At 38.0% G+C, this 21,484-nt stretch overlaps 1 protein-coding gene across 1 annotated transcript in view; it reads right to left on the reverse strand.

The window, feature by feature from the left end:
* ROBO2 (roundabout, axon guidance receptor, homolog 2 (Drosophila)) overlaps positions 1-21,484 on the reverse strand; it is a 623,567-nt gene that overhangs the window by 303,011 nt on the left and 299,072 nt on the right. Inside the window, exons 6-7 of the mRNA XM_009327889.1 lie at positions 16,020-16,147; positions 12,658-12,669 (exon numbers count right to left, since the gene is read on the reverse strand). Of these exons, the coding sequence (XP_009326164.1) occupies positions 12,658-12,669; positions 16,020-16,147 (140 nt within the window). The remainder of the gene's footprint in view (positions 1-12,657; positions 12,670-16,019; positions 16,148-21,484) is intronic.

Genomic DNA, 21,484 nt, shown 5'->3' on the forward strand with positions numbered 1-21,484 from the left:
GGGAAAGAGAGAAAGACCTTTAAGTTGTGAATTAGAATCCTCCATTCCTATAGGCACACCTTACACTAAGGTATCTCTACAGTTCTGACCACCCACTTAATAAAGGTCACTGAATTAGTTCAGTGTGTGCTGCTCAGCCATAGAAGTTCATTGCCCAGGATATTAATATAGAATCAATAGCAACCTGAGGCAGAAGGGAGAGCAGAAAAACTCTAACCTCTTCAGGTGTTATATCTGCATTTGACAGGAGCTATACATGAGTCCTATGTCTATGCTGTGTTATGGGTGGCCTCAAGACCATAATATTTCTATCGTGATGCTAAAAACCTGGTGTCAGGAGACCATCCCATAAATCATAGTTAAGCGTGATCAATGCCTAATATCACTTCGTAGGCATGCTTAGTGCACTGGGGGTATGTTATGCAGGTGGTGGTCTGAGACAGCTCAACAGAAGGAAGAAGGGCATGGCATTTCCATGAGCCTATCTTTCAAATCACATAACTGAATAAATGCAAGTTAGGTAAGTTCAAGGGTTCATCTGAAACAATCTCACACACACAAGGCTGTACTGTAAGTCAGTAATTCAAAGCTCTGAGCAGATATAATAGCACTGAACTTACTGCTGTAGCAGACTTTCCAAGGACCAGATTAAGGTAATTTGGTAGTCAAGGAACAATGAGAGGTAAACATCCTAGTTCTATCTCGTTTATAGTTTTTGACCTACCCCTAACTTTGAACATCTCTCACTTTCCTAAGAGCAGAAAACCGATCCTTTCTTTTGCAAAAAGACACGAGGAAAAGAAGCAGGAATTAAGGCTGTAGCTCAGTCCAGATAATCCAAATGACGTGCATCGACCCTGTTGTTCTGTTCCCTCCCTGCCACACACCAAGTCATCTCCAGCATTTGCCATACTAGATGAAGAGAAGATCCGTGGCCTCATAGCTACTAGTTTAGACTTTCTAAAGACTCCAGTAAACAATGAAGTATGGTTATGCAAGGATATAATTTCTAGCTTTTCTCTGCAGCCATAATGACTAGAAATTCACAATAAAAATAAATAAATGAATCAGAGATTTTATTTAAATATAATCTCTTGATCTCACAGGGAGCTGACTTGTATTGGTCACTAGGTAAATCAGAGCACAAAACCAATTCCTTCACCCAAATGATTTAATACCATAATTTTAAAGAAGATGAAAAATGTCATTTTGGAAAAATAAAGCCTTTTATGTGTTTTTTTAATTTATTCAAAGACGGGGTTCTATAATGAAGGAAACCCCCATTTTGTAACAATTTGTTGTCATATTCAGCTATAGCTCTGTTTATAGACAACCTCTGACAAAAATGACCTTGTTTACAGCATTTAAACAATGTTTTCACCATATCAGTTTTATCTATCAATTTCCAGTTGAATAATGTAAATTGACAACTGAAAGTAACAGCTGATAATTGCAGGAGTAATTCTTGGTCAAGTATGACTACCAAAGCAGTAAGACTGCCATTATCTCCAGAGAATGCAACGCCACCCTGTCCAGAAACAGCAAGGTTTCTTTGTCAGAATAAGCACTTGGGCTCTTCAATTTTCCTAAGAATAGAGCTCATTATTTTCATATATAGATGCTGTTTATAAAGATAGATAAATATTATTACTCCCATTTTGCAGAAAGGTTAACTGAGATCATGACTTCCTCAAAGACCAGCTTCAGTGGGACGTTGGACAAAACCTAATTCAAGCCATTATTGCTTCTCTTGAAGTAGGTGAATTTTTAAAACATTCTGAAAAGGTAGAGTTCGAGAAATAACATCAGGCTTCATATGCTTCAGCTGTTAAAGTTATGTGGTACTTTAATGCTTATTCAAACTAAACATTAAGGTCATTAGAAGAATCTGTTGAAAAAACTGTTATGAAGCAGAAAACTGTTGTGCCTATCAAACTATTACCCTTTACTGTTTCAGATGTAACATTAACTGGAATGGAATAAACAGAGTGGAAAACCTCTTGCTTAACTGACATTTGAAAGTCAAAGACAATGGCTCTAAAAGGAAATATATTGCTTGGATTCCAGGGGACTAGACAAAAATATGAAAAAAGAACAATTAAGACGACAGACCTAGTATACTTCTATTGAAACTTCTTTTCTTTTTTTTTTTTTTTTTTTTTTTTGAGAAATTTAAATAGTACACAGTAAATTAGATTTGATTTCTGGCAAATTATGCTTTGATACTGCATTCAGCAAGCGCCGGCTTCAATCAATGTCACACTAAAGCTCTGTTATGCTAATAGCCGCTTGTGAGGCTGAGCGGGATGATATGGAAATCAGATGGTTGAACATGAATAGAAAGCATAGGCCATGTACGAGGGGGCGTTGAGATGAGGGGATGGGGGGACCCTAAGGTTAATCACATCATGTTCAGAACTGTTTTTACAGCACAGAAGAATATTTTGCTGCAAGAATTAAAATGGAGATAGAAAAGCATGAGCAGCAGTGAACATTAGTTATGTTGTTCAAAATGGGAAGAGTGTATTCTGTTGCACTTTTTCTAGATGTCATTTTACGCATGACTGAATGGATCTTTTCTATTAATAAACGTATATGAAGGTAGCCTCTGCTCAAGTGTTAAAGAGCTTTAGAAAAAAAAAAGGAAGAAACAAATACTGCAAATTATTTCAAAGGGATTTCTAACTCTTCTCCAATCTTAAAAGCAGAATCTCTAATCTGATGGGATGGATTGCATTCATTTCTTTCCCAGTACTGAATACTAAAGGTTACGCTGAGTCACCAGGAGCTGATAAAGCTGCTGATGTAGAGAAGCTTGACTGAGACAGTGAGTTCATCCCTTCTAGGTGAACTCTGGTCACCTGATAAGAAACGTGGCAGAAGACTCAGAAGGGGAGGGGAAAATTATCACAGGAAAATGTGAATTTATAGCAAAAAGTACACTGATCCCATATCAAGTACTAGCAACATTTTCTTCCAGGGACACAGTTTTCTAAGCTGATCTTGTGATTTGTGGTTCACATTGAATTCAATGATCCTAAGGGAATTTTATTATCGTGACTTGCTCACAGCACCTCCCTCAGCCCACGCGCCCTGGGGTGCGTACATTATATTGCTGTGATTTTAATTAAAAGTAGATATTGTAGCAAGTTTTAGTCCAGTATTGTTACTGCAAGCAGAAATGGAATTGTAACCACAGCAACTAATATCAGTGGGTTTTTGTTGTTGTTGTTTGGGTTTTTTCTAAACATCCTCAATTACTTAAGGCCACCACTATGAGACCAAACTCATTTTACATAATCCAAACAATTTTCAGATAATGAAAACTTTAGTAGTCTTTTAATTACATGTACTTAGATAAAATGTCCTCATATACCATGGCATATGAGGCTTTATTCAAAGCTCATTGAAGTTGGTAGAAATTCTCCTATTGGCTTATGTGGTCTTCGGATCAGACCCATTGAAAAAATAATATATTACAGGAAAAGAGTGACAGTGACAAATATTAAAGGGCTTAAATTACAGATCTGAAAACCTTTAATTGCAACTTATTTCAGTTGATAGTGAACGGCAAATGAAATTCATCATGAAGATTACTTAGGCAAGCTAAAGTGATAAAGTGAGTGCTTCATTTTAAACTGGAATTGTTTATTATCCATAAACGTATTTCTGTGACTGGTTCAAAGGGGGCAAGGGGAAAGATGCTGACTTGTAAATGTTCTAAGCAAAACTCAGATAATGCTCACTGATAGGGGAAAAAGCTTTGAGGAAGAAACAGAAACTCACTCGCTGGTAAAGCACCAACATTCTTTAAGACTCAGCTCTGCTTGCAGCAGGGAAGAGACAGCAGACCAACCTAATATTCCCATCTACAGTCTTTTTCAGCACTGTACATTTGCAGCAATAAATTAATTTCATAATAATCCTTTGAACAATCAAAGTTCCACCTGGTACAATACTCAGTAGCTCTGCCTGGAAGTAAGAGAGTCAGTTAGGGTGATAAGATAATGGCGCCTTCCCCAAATTGTCTTTTGACTTCTGGAACCCCATCAACATCACAATCGCCTTTTGCAAAGCCCTCAAAGACTTGAAACTGGATATCTCAATGCTCATCTCAAACCCTTACTACAGTGACAATATTCTTGTGGCCACTTCAGCTGATCTTTGATATGTCTTGATACTTTAAGAGATCAAACTCAGTTCCAGTCTTACCAAATACAGATCAAGACTTGCCTCTAAGACGTTTACACAGAGGATAGCAGAAGCCCCCAGAGCTCCAGCTGAAGTATTACGTATTTTGAAAAGGGAGGTAACCCTTGACATCATCTATGGAGTAGGACTACTTATTTGTAGGATTGCTTTGCTAGTTCCAGATACTGGCTTAGATGACAGTTGAAGGCAGTATAGGAAATCTTGAAAGAAAATAAACTTGCCCCACCTTTGTGTGTCGTGGGTTAAATTTGTCTAGAAGGTCTGGTAGATATTGGACTTTTGGATACTTTTGTGATACAAAATGTAAAAGAAAACTGTAAGACCCTATTTATATACCTTGCTGTAGCAATGTTTGCCCTTCGCACAGCATGAGCTGCCAAAAAGTGCAGATATGAAAGTCTAGGAGTTTTGAAAGATGGTTTGCAAGGCTACTATTGCTGATGGAGTAAATAGAGGAAAACAGAAAATATTTCCAGTCTCAAATACCAGGAACCTGGGCTGAGTCAGCAGTTCTTTCCTCAGAAGTTCAGATCTTCTTAATGGGTACCGAAAGTGATGTGTGGTTCTTAATAACACAAAGTTATTAGTGCACTATTAGCTATGACTAATGATAAATCAAGGGTGTAGCCTCTGACACAGGAGCCATTACAGAAGCCTGAGAGGATGACAGCTTAGGCCTATTACTAATTCAGATTATTTCTTATCAGGGATAACCTAATGGAAGTTTAGGATGGTCATTTTCTTTAAAGTGAAAAGACTTCTCAATCTCACAGCGTGCTCCAGTGATTAAGTGTGTTCACAGAGCAGGAAGGATGTAACTTTTTAGCATGATAGTTACGATTGAGCTGCCTGAGAAATGAGTTTCCTGTTTTTCTCTCCCATGAGTATCATGTCAGCGTAGGAATCTATAACTATTCCCTAGTCCATATGAGTGCAGCTGGACTTTGAAACAAGTGCATAGATCTCATTTTGTGGACATTTTGTTTTTTCTTTAACTATGTTCTCTTCCTTGTTCATTTAGAGTGTTCTTTTCCTTCCGTGGTTTCTTCTTCAGGTGGATGGTTCTGTCAATAAAAACAAGGAATGGGTACGTTGTGGGGATAACAAGTGATTCATGAAGCCCCTCACTAGGTCCGTGATATTATTTTAAAATTACACAGGTGGAGGTGGTGAAGCAGGTACTTGGTTTGGATTCTTCTCCCCTCAAGCTTCCCATAACCTAGGGGAGTATTTATAATCCATAGCTCGGATACCATCTTTAACACTGACACTGCTTCAAAATTAATTCTCATATGTCCCGCATCAATAGATCAAATACACAAAATTAGAAGCACAGGGGGCAAGTGGGGAGAACTTTTAGCAGGTTGAATGAAAGGAAGCACTGGGGGAGAGGAATCAGGCTACAATGGGACAGAAGTAGAAAGCAGGGGGAAGTGAGGTCTCAGCAAGATTATTACCAAGACCAGTTCTGGTATAAGTGTCCTTCACGCTGCTCCTGTCTCATGGAAAGTGAGAAATTCCATTTGTTTTGTATTGTTTTGTTTGCTGTTTTCATATGAGCCATGTAGAAACACAACAGTGTGAAAAGATCACACTTCAATCATTTAAGAATGCTAAACCTTCTTTCATACCTGGACTAATTGTTCTAATCTTCAATTTAAATTCAGGTTCTGAATTTCACATATAACAACATTTTTATCTTTCAGTTGTTCTGAAACACTGAAGCAGATAATCTCTGAAAGCGTGGAAGCATAAGCATTTTTTTTTCTTTCTTTGCAAGAGGTGAAAGAAGTCTAGAGAATCAATAAATAAAAACCGCTAACTGTCCTATATATTTTGACACATAAAATCTCTCTTTTATCCCTGGATGACCTAAAAGAAAGAAGTGGGATAAATCTGCATGGTGGAAAAAAGAGATGTGAGACAAACAATAATGAAAAAGCAGGTTTGGTTTATATTCAAAGTTTCCCTGCCAATTTAAACTAACATAACTGCCAAATCTGCATTTATCATTTTTATAACAAAAGCTGAAGCACAAAAAAAAAAATTACTACCAAGGATTTGTTCTTCCTTCTTACCTAGGACTAATGACAATAAAACAAAACTATGAGAATAATTATTAAAAAATCCAACTCTGTCTCCTACATAGCAGAAAAGAAAGGCATCTACTTTCTGCCCCGCTCCCCCTCTTCCTTCCCCCCATTTCCAGTGCTCTGAGTTCATCAGCAGCATCTTTCCTGACCCCCTCCTCCTCTTTGTTTTATAGTACATTTAAACATTCAGTTTAAATATCTGGTCTGAATTTCTTCTCAACATTAGACTGTAGCCTGCTGTCCTTTAATCATACATCTCTATTTTACTATATCTTGTCTACTCATCTCTTTTAAGCGGCCCCTGCACCTTACAGATGCTCCTGGAAAATCCTTTCTAGAAAGTCCTTCACTTAGTTTTGATACCTATAAAGAGAGGTAGCACTGATTCTGTCTGCCCAATAACTTACATTACTCAGGTCTTTCTCTACTCTAGACAATGCTTTTTAATTATTTTTTTCCCCTCAGGTGTCTGAGATTCAGGATACACCTTTTGCTCAGATCAGGTAGAAAAGATGTGCTTTCCTAAAATCTTAACACTTTAGCCCGCTTGCTAATGGAAACTGTACCATTAGGGGATGACTGGTGCTACTATACCTTCTGTGAGTTTAGCAAACAAAACAAATTATGCCAACAAAAAGACATGTAATCTGCCATGACTCCTTTTGTCATGGGAGGTTTTGCTGGCAATGTGTTTAAGAAAGAAAAGCATACCCCTTGCTGATATAGTAAGATTTCATCAAAATAATGAGTGTAATCTTGTTATCTCCTTCAAAAACGCATGAATGCACATGCTGAAGGGAAGAGCTAAGGAGATGATGAGAAGAGTAAAGAGCCTAGATAGGCTACCAGGCAACATCTATAGTGAGAAAGATGACAAGTTCCTGGTTTGTTTACCCTTGAGAATAAAAAAGGCTGAGAGGAGATATTTTGCTCAATTTGGGCCACTGTAAATTGAAGAGAGGAAAAGGAGTGAGGAATAAAAAAGCCTATTTATGCTGATTGACAATGCTAGCATTCAAGGAATGGGGCATACAGTCATTTTGCTGTTGAATAATACTGAGATCATATCCAAAATGTAATATGGCTAGCAGCAATTGAGCAAAGAAGGTAAAGGGAAAAGTGAATTGATTAATGTATTGATTTCCACGCTCCTCTTGAAGGAAAAGTGAGCGATTTCTCCTTTTAGAAAAAGGAAGGGAAAAATTTGGGGGGAGCAACACATCAAAAGATTTTTTCATACACTAATCTTCAAAGACTTACGGAGAGACTCAGAATCCGCTGAAGTAAGAAAACAATTCCCACCAATTTAAGCACGCTTCAGGAAAGTTAAAACAAGATTTACACGTTAAACTTCTTAAAACTTTCCCAAGCTAGAGTTCAGCAATAAAAAAATTAAAAAAAAGGAGGCCCTTGATCACTTCCTGCACTTGCTGTAACTGGGTTTTCTCTAAGAGAAACAGTATGAGTACTGGCACATACTTGGTACCGTAGTGGAATGAGCCAGGACGTCACAGTATGACTTGCTAAAACTTCAAGTACATACACTGCCATCTATCACTGGAGAAGAATCCTCTATCAGATCTTCTATGTTTCTGTTCTGATCACTGCCTGGCACACCCAAAAAGACTTGGAGCATCTGGAAATGAAGCCGAGTTTTGTGGGCCAGCACTTAAGTGCTTGGTGGTTAATGTGCTCAGTGTCCATTTGCAGAGCCATTCTGGCCCATATATTGCAAACGTTGTATTTCTATGATAGCTGAAGTCATTACAGGATTCAAGTGTAAGTTCAGCTAGTGGAGTTTTGCCTAAGTAGAAATACTAAGGACTTTAGGATTTTTAGACTGGTCTTTAAAAGGCTAAGAAATGTCAGAACAAATCAGCTCCATAGTTTAATTTCTTACTGGTATACAAATAAATCTGAATTTCATTCTATGGCAACCTTTTCTCTTTAATTTGAAGAATTTGTTTATTTTTAAACAAGAATGATGCATTATTCTTTCACCTAAAGAAGAAACAAATCCCAAAAGCCTAATGTCCACTGGTGTCCTTACTCTATTCTGAAAATTTCTATAGGTGGTAGCAGCAGGCAGACGGGCAACATACCGCACTTTGATATAGATTCGAGATTTCTGCCACTGAAAGATGGCACCGTAGTGCCAAGCATGATCTCATCTTTTCTGTCACACACCAGTCACCATTACTGATACTGCATAAATCCTCAGTGTCTCAAATGAAGGTGATATTTTCATGAATATACTAAAAATAAAAGCATTCATCCTATATAGACTTTCCCCACAAGAGTCGGAACGGAGAAGAATAACGAGAGATCTTTCTCACTTACCAATCTGAACCATCTGAACAATATAATTTCAAGCCGCACCTAATACAACTTTGCTTAAAATACAGCCCTTTATTTTGTTTCATGCTGCACCACTCTTAATAGACCACAAGTCTGGCATAAGTCATGCCAGGCTGATTTATGACACGAAAACTTCCCAGAGCAGGGTGAAATGCATCGTACAGTCACACTGCACTTCAATGCAAGTAGACTGCATTTAATTTATCTGAAATTTGGAAAATTCATGGCAGGTGCCTTATCTGTTTCTCTTTTCTCCAACATGGTAGGGAAGTGAAGTTTTTGTAACTTGGTTGGTCTCCCCTTACTTCCTTAGTTAATTCCCAATACTTAATTTCTATCCAGGTGGCAAAAGTATCTAGCTATTTGCTGCATGTCACTTCTTTCTGGGAAGATGAGTCATAGCATATGACAATTAATTAAGTAAACTTGACTTACTGCAAGGCAACTGAAATGAAAAGAACTGTATTTTCACTTGGACATAGTTGAAATCAGTTTGAAAACTGAGTACTCTGCCATCTGAATGACTTTTTGGATGACTAGTAAAAAGGTAACAAACACCAGACAGATCTTCATAGACCTTCCATTTGAACTTTAGGTCCTCCATCTCAAAGCAGTATAGCAAATGCTTTCGCAAAGAGGGTCAGTGTTACTTTCAGTGGGACTATACGAAACTTTTGGGCTCCTCCCAACTTTTGTGCTTCTTTTAACGGCTATTCTTCTGCTCAACTGCCATAAGAAATACAGCAGAATGCGAAAGTGAGAAAATACTAACTTGCTTATCAGGAAAATCCATCTAATGAGTGAAATAACAACAGAAATGGTCTAAATAGGGATAAATATCTTGTTTCGTAAACCCATCTGTCATAAATCCTGTTGCAAATCTTTTCAAAAGGTTATAAATAAGAGAACATCTATTTTAGAAATGGCCAACACATTTATTCCCAGCAGCAAATCCAAACATGGTGAGTAATCTGGCATAGAGTTTTTAAATTCACCAGCTGCCATCCACCTCAGGCAGAACCATACCTCACTTTGTCTATGTAGTATATACCATATGTGAATAACCTAACACGGTCATTGGTAATCCCACTCCTGAATTTTCCACTCAAGCTGAAATTTAAATAAAAATATCACAGCTAACAGAATATAAGTATTTGAAACAGGCAAAAACTGAATAGAAAATGAAAATGATTCTGTTTGCAACAAGAATTGCAATCCTGGAACATTAAAAAAAAAAACCATTCCTGTATTCTTCAGTGACAAGGCATTGAAAGAAAATGGTTTGGTCTTGTTTAAAACACAATAAAGTCAAAACATGTCTGCTTTGAATTGGAGGTAGTGATGAAAGGTAGAGGTACATAGATAATTCTCAGGTGTCACGAAAGAATATAAACTTTTAAACCGCTCCCCTGCAGTTTAACATATACATAAATATATAAACATACTTCTGTTAAAATGTCATCCTCCTAGAGAGCTGGGAGCTTAATAACATTAAGTAGTGTTTGCTTTAGCTTCCTTTCTGTAAGGAGAGGCATTTTTGCTCTGTATTCCAGTTAACTTCCTAAACAAAAAAATGCTACAAGATTTGACTCACCGTTCTTGTCAAATGACAGTTTTAACAGAAGATCATTTGGGCTTCTTGGTGGGGAACTGGTGGTGGAGAGGGAAATTACTTTGTTTTACTTTACTGGGCTTTAAATTTTCAACAAACAGGATAGGTAGACACCTGCTTTGCCTACTCTTGACTGAAACAGAGATATGAACTGTAGAAGTGAGTTTCATTTCAGGTTCTTAAGCAAAAGACAATAAAGGCATACACTATCATAAGGACAGCATTGCCTTTTCTACAGGTACAGGATCAGATAAAAGTGATCTAAAGAAAGTGATCTGCTTATATACAGCAATCACTACATATGCACTTGTATGGGAGTTCTAGATGTTAAATATCTTTGGGGTTGGACTTCTTTACTTAACAATCTTTTCACAATTCACAAAGATAATCACTAAATTAAATAATTTGATAAAGACCATATGACATATAATAATTATTTCAAAGTCAACCATTCTAATTTATGTTTCCTAAATAAACCATACAAAAGAAGAATTTTCTTTGTACCAGATGTTCACTTGTAACAAAATAAAATAGCGTAGGCAGGGAACATGACAAATTGACCACAGCATGGTCACACACGGGGATCATATACCTGGACACAAAGTAACTTCAGACCAAGAGCTTGTGTATAAGCTTTGGAGATGGAATTGTGGATGACTCAATGGCCTGAAAAAGTCTTAAAAAAGAACCAGTGGCCTGCAGTGAGACACCACGAACACTGCTGAAACCTATCACTCTCTTGTGAATCTCTAGTCATTTATTTTATGTGGCTTTCACAGAGCCTGAAACAGTCTCTACTTTGTGATTTTTTTTCTTGCCTTTCTTTTAAGAGTGAGCAAAGTGAGAAGAATATCTAGAAGTAAAATACTTTTAATCTTGCGGCATTTTCTCAGTGAATGAAGGAGATTTCCTTATTAGCCATAACCCCCTCCAACATGAGAGATTTACATTAGAAGCAAACTAAATTCATACTACGTTTTCTAAGCAAAGGAAAATTTTCTTATGAGTTTACTCTAGTTTTACACTGTTACAACTCCTGGGAATTAATTTCTTGAGAACTAGCGTAATGCCAAAGTAATACAGTAGTGATCGGGGTTTAAAGCTTGCTATCAAAATCCCAAATGGAGAACAGTGAATTTCCATTCTACACAGGGAATTCTCCAGGTATGGATAAACCATGCCGTGACTGCGGAGGTACTTGGCTTGGCTCTACATATGCTAGTTCAAGCAAGCCAATAAGCATGGGATCACCTTAGTTCTGGAAACAGAGGCCTAACCTGGATTTTATCTTTAAATTATTCCAACCTCTCTTCCTCCAACTCATAACAGTGAAGAGCTGAGACAAGTTCAAACTCACAAACTTTAGTCAAATGCATATCTAACATAAGTTTTGACTACATAAAGACAGATCAAACCCCTCAGCAATCTCTGTAAACACCAGTACATACTTTTCACACTAATCCAAAAAATCAGAGTAACCATATTATTATTCTAAAAGATACATCTAAACACAAACCAGAAAAATCAGAGGAGCAGTGCAACTGGTTACATTATTTAGAAAATCCATATAGGCACAGAGTAAACATCCGTGAATGAAAATTAAATGATATGTTCAGGATATTTCTGAACACCAAAAGTGAATTTCAGCTATTGACAGTTGCAATTTTTCCATTATGCTCAGTTAGTTTTTTATAAATTTTCAGAAATAATTTCAAAGGTATAGGAAGGAATCAAATTTTCAGTGTGGGAATTCAAAATCCAGAGGTAGTCATCCTCTGGACTTGTTATTCAAAACAGTCTGCATCCTACACAGCGCATTCCAAAATGCACTCCAAGATGACCCAAGGGCAAAAATCAATGACGAACTTTCTTAACAAGCACGGAAATCTACTCCATCCCCTCTTCAATTTCAGTACTACTTAATTTCAAAACTCTTTGAAAGATACAAGAAAGACGGGACATGCAAAGCCTGTGCTTTTACTGCTATGCAATAAAAGCATAATGAGCTGATCGTTTAGGGCCTGATAGAAGCTCACCGAAGTCAATACCATCCTTTCTGTTGATTTCAATGGCTTTTATACCAGGCCCTTAAATAGACTGTTAAAATACATCTGAATGAGTGATTTTGGCTCAGTATCACCACACCCACCCCGTTTCGCTGATTGGTATTTGCTGGCGATTTGGCAAATGCGTTTATACATGACAGCAGAAAATACAAAGTTCAGAAATAGCACTTTGTCAGTCAAAATCACTTGCCTGGTGTTAGACAGTTAAAACTATTAAGCACTGGCTGCTAATTTCAGCCACTTAAATGCTGTTGCAAATGAAAGATGAAGCATTGCATGAAGCCATGCTAAAATGGATAGAAGGATGGTTACTTACCAACGGGGCGAGCTGTTGACATTACAATGGTGTAGTGAGAACATAAAAAAGAAATTAAAAAAAGAAAAGAGTATCTGTCAGAATGCATGACGTGTAATGTTACCTTCTACTATGGATACTACCATGATTGCTAACCCCTCAAATGACAGCCTAAATAAAATGTTTACTGTTGTTACTGTTTAATTACGTGCCACTATTATCACATTTACTTGAGCATAGCATCTGAACAAGCTGACTGGAACCACTCTTTGAGAAACATTTTTATTATCTTCGCATGCCATCACCAAGTATCATTGTTAATGCCTGATAAAAGAAAAAATGCATTGCATTAGCACAAACTTTTAGATCCCGATGAACACATCAACTGAAGCCACAGAGTGCCAAATGTCATGCCGGTAGATGCAAGGCATTTGCTTTCTGAGTCAAATACCAATTGAATTTTAAGCATGGCCAGTCAGTACAGCAGTAAGGGCTACAGAAAGCCCAGGACAGTTTTTCTAATTCAATAACGGGCATGAAAGCTTACAGCACACTGCTTTTCTCTCACTGACAGTGCTGATGAAAATATAACAAATGGGCTGAAATGGCTGCAGGGATTTCAACCCAGAACCTCCCAAATTACTGCTCAGATAACTTCTACTTCCCAACAAAACTGCTGCTGAGTGATCCACAGGTTAATACTGTTTCAGGTTGGTATCAAGATTGAAAGCTGCTGCTGCAACAGGTGATTTCTTGACTACAGCAACAGCCCTTCATTATACTTGTGCTGGGGAAAAGGGCTGTCAGTCCCTCTGTTAATAAAATAGAGACATCCCCTTTCAGAAGAGCTGAAAAGTTGGACATAAAATTGACTCCAGGTTGCATCTGGGTAGGCCAAACTTCCCTTATTTTAGCAGCACAAGTAGTTACACATTTCTGAGCAACAGCACAAAGTTTTTCCTTTTTTTTTTTTTTTTTTTTTTTTTAAGAATCACACCAGCTCTGTATGCTTATGTGCAGGCTAGGGTCAAATGTAAGATATGCAGATCCAGAGGTAACACAGCATGCAAGGACCTTCTTAGTTCTCAACCTTTCTGTGGCCTTATCCTTACTTTGGCATACCCACTTCATTTAACTATTTCAAGCCTGCTGCCCTTTCTCACCCATCATCTATTTGAAGACTTTCTGCCTTCTAGTATTATGGACGTATTCCTTCTTCTGCAGAGAGATAAGGAATAAGAGTAATGTGCACCTTTCTAAGAGAGGGCATGAAGGCTGAGCCACAGAATTCAAATTCTGCTATTGTTTGTGACAGTGTAACGCAAACTCCCTGACTGCATCCTCATCCCCTGCTTTGAGAAGATGGAGCCATGAATGAGGGAGCTAAGGATAATGCTGTTGTTGCCAGGTTTCCAGCTGTAACTATGTGACACCTGCAAGGACCAAGGCACCCTCAAAGTAAATTCTGAAGTGCTTCAAAGTAAATTCTGAAGTGCTATGTGTTTTTGCTCCTCTATATGATGAGTGGTTATGGTAAAAGCAGTTTCAGACAAAACTGGTAAAAGTTTAAGAATTCAGAATTGAGGCTTCCTTTAATTGAAAGGACCATTGTTCACGGTCCCTTTAAAGTTAATAGGCTTTTGCCCAGTCCTTTGCTTTCAGAAAATTCAGCGTAATAACCTTCTCCATTGAATTTCTTGGCTTTTCTCATTTTCTGTCATATCCTGAACATTTAATATGCTTATAATATTGTGGCTTCCTTTGTGTTGGATAAACACTATGAATTTGACTATAAATGACAAACCCAGGGGGGGAAAATACCCAAGATAATGAAAACCTGCTTTTACTGTACTAAAATCGATTAAATTATATATTTCCTTGGGTTTTTTTCACCTTAATTTCATCAGGTTCAAGCTTCAGTGATTTCAAAGGATTTTTTGCTTGGTTCTAGCTATTGTTTATATCACAAGTCTGGGTAGCAAATCTAAAAGGCTTGCTCCAGTAATGTATACACAATTCTAGGAGTGTTTAAAGGCTATCGAATTGGTTGCCAGATTTATTGGATACCATGATTCTGCCTGTGACAAAGGAACAGAGTGAGAGTATTTCTGGGAGTTCACTGTAGTGACTATTTTTTTCACATTACAAAATGGAAGAACAATCTCTTACACAAGCATGTAGCAGGGAAACCTATTTCTTCAGCTTAAAACGGGAAGAGCTGCATTATCACTTATTGTCTAAAGCAAACACTGAGGTAATATTTCAGCAGATGGATTATCACAACACTCTCTTTTCTTTGTTATATACTAACATCTCCCCCCCTACAAAGTCACTCAGTGCTTTTTTTTCCCTTTGAATTCAGCAAATTAAACTGAACTGTGTCCATGCATTAAATGGATGGAAATGGAAGCTGGCCTCTTGGGTCAGTTGACCCCAGTTCTAATAAAGCAATCCACTGAGACTTTGAACATTTGATTTAATGTGTATGAAAAGAGAAGAACAGATAAAGCTAAAAATGTTTTTATTAACCTTTCACAGCTCTACTGAAAACCATCAGCATGCACCACTAAACTGTGAAATAGTGTCTGCATGATATCCATTGTGCCAAATTGCTGCTTATCTTTTGGACTGAAGTAATAACTATTATATTCTATTTACTCATACGGAAATATTAGCCTAAAAACTTTTTCTCTCCCCATAATCTTTAGCATGTCTATATCTACTGTCACAAAAGGCATTTTGGCAACTCATTATTCTACCAGTCTTAAAACCTCCTTACATCAAACAGCAGCACATAAACACTGAGTGGATACTAGAGACCAAGAATATTTTAGGAGAGAATATGTTAGTCTTTACCTTGTAATACTTACAAAATTTAATTAGGATTTTCTTTTTCCTTTGGCTGGGGTTTATCTTTCAGATAAAGAGTAATGGTAGAGAGTTTAATTATGGCAGAGCTAATCGCATAATAATGCTATCTGTATTATGTTTGGCATTAATAAACATAGTTACCTGCTATACTCCTTATACTTATTAGAGAAAGGAACGTGAAGAATAGCCTAAACTGATGGCTCATATATTAAAGCCTATGCCCACGGTTACGTAGTGCTTTCTTATGCATATATATACATCTGCTTTTCAATAAAAAAACACTGGAACAGCTCTTTAACTGCAGGGAGATCCTATCCCATTGAAGTAAATTAAAACTTTGCCTGAGATATCAACAGGACCAGGGTTTCGCCTCTGTTGTACATCAGTGCCAGCACCCACAATTGCAAAGGGTATGTGAAACCCAAACAATGCCAGGTAAGGATGTGGCCCATTTTGTCAGAAAACAATTTATCCATATGGGACACAGGCCCTCCCTCCGTGGGAACACTCACCTCGCACAGTGAGGGTAGCAGAGGCTTCCACTTTTCCAACTCGATTCTCAGCAATGCATGTGTAGGTTCCTTCATCTGTGCTCATGGCCTTCTTAATGCGTAAAGTGTAGTCGTCTTTGATGTCATACCTGCGTTACAGAAAAAGAATGAAAACTCCTTCTGTAGACAACAGAAATGAACGAAAACTCTCACCTGGAATATGCCGGTCTGAATCTATCCTGCAGCCAACTTTGGAAGATAAATTATTATCTAGCATTAGATAATTCCACCAAGCGTTAATCTTCATGACATTTTTATTGCACTCTGCATTAGTTAGAAACTTTACATAAAATTAGTATTGCTATGTTCACTCAGTATTAGGGCTTTATTAATAATATCATTCGCTTTGTCCTTGATCTAGAGCAATAAGATAAAATTAAGCTATCAGACATCAGTTATCAATAAATGACAGCTCAGGTTTATCATGCCTTTAACTATGTGAGCTACACATTTTACCTTTTGCTGATTTTGAAATTTCCCTTTGTATATAGTTTTTCTCTACAGCAGCAACCCCTTAGGGAAACTGTGAGCATGTTGGTAGGATCTGACACTACACGATTACAAACAATAAAAAATGTATTTAAGCTCTGGAAGGTGACATTTATTGAAGAGGCACATTAAAGGAGATTTATCAATTTCACAGAAATACCACAAAATGATTCATTAAGGGTGGACAATAACATTTTCTCTTTCTTAACAGAAATTAGTAATAATTCAGTTACGCTTTGTCCATTTCCTTGTTTTGACTGTTGTAATAATTCTAAAACTATGAGGATGTATAAAACTTGAAATAATACAAAGTACTTCAGCATGCAGTGAACATTCATTCTCGAGGCATTTAGAGTGCTCACACCTAGAAAAATATTTTCAGTTAAATTGTTATTATCCCGCAGAAGTCATGCTTAACAAACTCTTTTAGGCTCTGATCCAAAGCTCATTAAAGCCAACGGGAGACTTTGTCTTGTATGAAATTTCTTTGGCTCCCAAATCAGGAAAACCCTTGTTTTCAGCATGGATATTTTACTCTTGAAATACTGTCTTGTAAAATTATTTTCAACAACATTTCTTCTAGACATAATAAGCCCATGATGCCTTAATTAAGTCACCTTGAAACTAGAGTTAGCTTCAGATTCTCATGTATCAAATAGTGAAATAGGAACACAAAACTAAAGAAAGATCGAGGCTTCAGGAGACGTCAATACCCTTTCTCACTGCATACACAGTCATGACATATCTTCAGAACAACTAATTTACCTTCTCTTTGTTATACAGTAAAAAGCTTGTAGACTTGTTCAGCAAACATATTGAAATCATATGGAAGAGCACCCTTAAATGTTTTGATGAATAAGAATGTAATGCAATTAGTTACAGGAATGTTGTGAGGCTCTATGAGTATTTTTAAATGCTTTGGGAACCTGAAACGTTAATTTATGTGTTCAGAATATACATTGCTATTGGTTCCTTTAGTATAGATTTGTAGAGAGAGCACTGTGTGCTAACAGACTTCAAAGCATCTTAACTCAAAGGATCCTATCTGTTGAAACATTTAAAGTTCTGTTATGTCTAATTAAAGCTCACAACATCAATTAGAGCATTACTAGCAATTCCAAGAATAAAGAGAAGTCAAGACATCTTTTCACACTTACTGCAATACAATACAGCTTCATTCTATATTCAGAAAGTCCATTTTAATCATTAGCAAAAAATAAATTAAAAGAGACCAAATTGAGGCTAACCATTCTGTCAGAGATAAATATAAACACATATAATACCCATTCTGTTAGGAGTTACACCTAATTATATGCATATGCAGTACCTCAGGTTTAACTAATGAATAAGAGATATGCCAAGGGGAAGAATAAGTAGATGCCATGGCAAACTTCAGAAACTTTTAGTGGCAACTTTTTGCTAACATAGTACCATTTGTGTGTGTGTGGGGAAGTTACGACGCTAGAGAACTTAATATGCAGTTTCTGGAGCAGTACAGACCTGTTGCAACTACATTCAACAGCCATATGCAGTTGAGGTGCATTTCTTCTCGACCGCTCACAAATTATGTCATTTTGCATGCTGTGCTGCACTAGTCAATGGCAAATAGAAATCACTGTTTTCATAAGAGAGAAAAGGTAAATTGTCTCCTTTAAAAATCTCGAAATATGACAACAGTATCCCACAACGTTGGAGCAGTTATTTGTCTTTGGCGACCACAGAGTTGCAGACAAGAGAAAATGCTCATTTTCTTGACATGAGGCCAGCCCTAGGGGACTAAAAATATAAAGTTGTATTCAGCTCCCGTAAGATGAGAAAACTAAGATGAGCTGTAATAGAAATATGAGTTGGATATAAGAATCATAGTTATAAAGCTGGGCAACAATTAACCATTGATTTAATTGCCTTTCTTGCCCCCCCCCCCCGACAAATAACTTCCCCGGGGTTCAGTCACCGCTGCCCAGATAAAAACAGACAGGCAGCAGGTCTGCATCTGACTGAGTGGCTGCTTGAACTGGGATGCAGGCAGCCTGGGACAGGGCCCTCCAGTCTGCTGTGAGCTGCAGCTGACTCGCTCTTCTTCATCTCACCGATGTGCTGGTGCCGGCATGCCAGCCAGCTGCCTTGGAGGCTTCGGCAGTCTTTATGCTTGCACCTGCCAATCATGCAAATTGTCAAAGGCTGCTGGGGGAATGAGCCAGCTGCATGGCATGCCAGGACGCAGAGTGAGGGTACAGCCACCATCTCCCACTTGGGTCGTGAAATGGAGGGTGGCGTACACATGTCACTATCATGGCCCAGTTATCAATTGCTTCAAGGAGAGGTCCAGGTCTCCCTGGCTGCTTCTCCAACAAGACCATACTGGGTTTTTGGACCACCCTGACAGAACGTGCCATCTAGCAATTAGATTCATACATAGATGGACCCATGGGACATTATAACCATCTGCTGTCTTGAAGTATTGATACGCTGCCCCTCAGTCATCTGTTCCACCCACATTGTCCCCAGAAGTCACCGCAGTTCAGCGAAGAGCTTTGACAGATGAAGCAGGCAGGAAGGAGAAAGGACGAAAGCTGGCTTTTAGCCTGATCCACAGCAGCACAAGGAGCTTGTGTGAGAAAGGGACCGTGAAGTAACAAGGAGTGAAGCCTGAATATGTTTTCAGTTTTTCAAGCATCCACTTGCACAGTCTTGAACAGTGTCTTCTCTCTCCTGAGTCGCAGAGCCTCATATTCCCACAGCAAGATGTTTCCACCTGAAATTCTGGAGAAGTTCACTCTCATCTGGATTAGTGCTACTGAACACTCGGGAATCAGGATCAGGGCCTCTCTGACTGCTAATGCCAATCACAGGCAGAGATTACCGGATTGGTGATGGAGTGGCAGAAAACCAGACCATACTGGTTAAGTTGGTCCTTAATGTTGCCAGTGCATTAAGAAGGCAATGCCTTCAATATATGTGCAGTGTCAAGAAACACCTTCTGACACAGCCAAAATATTGCTGACTCCTAGCCAACTAATGCCAACATTCAGCTAAAAACCTAGGGCGTCAGACATCAGTTTCACATGTTTATGGCCATCTAATTGATTTTAAGTACTTCTCTTTGTTAAACTTTTGGAGGTGCTTAACCTTTCAGTTCAGCTTAGACTTCAGCCATCAGGCTGAGCTGGGAGAGGTCTTTTAAACAGCTAGGCAGCCTGAGCCTAGATACAAACCAGCCACTTTTGGGCACCCCGTTACATAATTTCTGTTCTACAAGTAATAGAGCAGGTCTGCCTTTAATTAACCGAGAAGGAAGGGGGGGGGCAGGGGACTGGAAGGGAAGAAAGAAACAGAAACAACAAGCAGATGAGAAAACACTGCTGGTGAGGAAATTCTAATAGAAATTGGGTGATTTTGAGTGAAATCTGGCAGTCTCTGGCGCATATGAATGCATTCATTGTTGCTAGTTTTGATTAATGACAGTTGTACAATAGTGTGCTGACAGTCACTGCCATACAGACACTTTTTTTTTTTATATGAAACACTGCTGAAAATGCAACCCAATCAGATTTGGCCCCTGAACAACATGTGCTATCATCACTGTACCGTGAATTGAGATTGATTGGTAACCAGCTGTGACAAAGTGGGAAAAAGAGCCTTGTCTTTTTCAAGAAAAGAAGAAAAATAAAAAACTGAATTGTGTCAAAACCATTACCATCTGCTCAACCAAATAACAAATAAAACAAAACACATTAACTGTTTTTAAGTATCACAAATTAATGTACTGAGGTTGGATTCATGCATTGGCTTAAGCATCTAAGAATAATCTTGAATTAAACTGTTTTTGTCACAGTTACCATTTTTTTCCCCACATTCAAATGTGTATCTCTCCATACTCAGCCACCAATCTTCCATGGCTATCAAATAAAAAAAAGAGAGAGAGAATTTTCTCAAGTTACGAGAGATTTAGCAATATGCTTTTTTCCATTTGATATACATTTTACTGAGTGCTTCACGGAACCCCTAGTTTTCCAGATTTTCAAAAAAGTGCATGCAGCTGTGCATAAAAAAGTATGCACCTCTTTGTCTTTTGTGTGCACAGGTAGTGAAACTGTGTTTGCAGCTGGAGTCATTGCATTTCTAGACATCCAAGTGGGTCTAACTGGTAATGCAAGGATGCACTTGCTTCAGCTGTGTATTTTAAAGTTATGAGAATGCATTACTGAATTCAACAAATCCAACTCAAAAAGATATATTTCTTGCTAAAGGGAGTTTGCAAGTGAAAAAGTTACATCTTAACTGTTGTGAACTGATGCTACTGGCCTCAAAAATTTTACATCAATTTATACCAGGCACGTATTTTCTTCTAAAACATTACTGTAAATTAAAAAAAAAAAAAAAAAATCTTTCTATGTAGGATTTGTAGGCTTTCCTTTTTTTTTAGAGATGGCACAAAAATTACTTTGCTCTATTTTCTTTTGCCTGTTTGCCAGGCTGTTTTGCAAAACACACACAAAGCTTCAAGATTACTCACAACATCAATGATTAGGAAGCCCAAATAGAGAGATGCTACTGGCCAAAACCAGAGTAAACAGGAGGTAGTTAAGGAGGCTTAAGCTTCTGTCTCCACTTCTCTTTTGTGGTGCTGGCACTTCAGCTCCCAGCATAGTGCCACAGCTTTTCACTGGCTCCTAGACTATCTGTGCCAGATGGAGGGAGCCAGAGAGAAGCTGCAGTGAGATAAGAAGCATGAGCTCATTACCTGCTTCAGCCTTGTGTGATCCAGAAGCAGAATGGAGAGCCTCCATTCCCATCAGTGATGCAGCCACCCCTACTGCCAGCTCCCTTACAAGAAATGGATTTTTTTTTCACTTCCATCCCATGCATTGATAAGTGGAAGAAGAAAGAAGCACAAACCTATATGAGTGACAGCTTTCTGAGGGAAAGATAAAGGA

The sequence above is a fragment of the Pygoscelis adeliae genome, unplaced genomic scaffold (assembly GCF_000699105.1).
Source record: "Pygoscelis adeliae isolate BGI_AS28 unplaced genomic scaffold, ASM69910v1 Scaffold14, whole genome shotgun sequence".
In the NCBI taxonomy this organism is placed as follows: Eukaryota; Metazoa; Chordata; class Aves; order Sphenisciformes; family Spheniscidae; genus Pygoscelis; species Pygoscelis adeliae.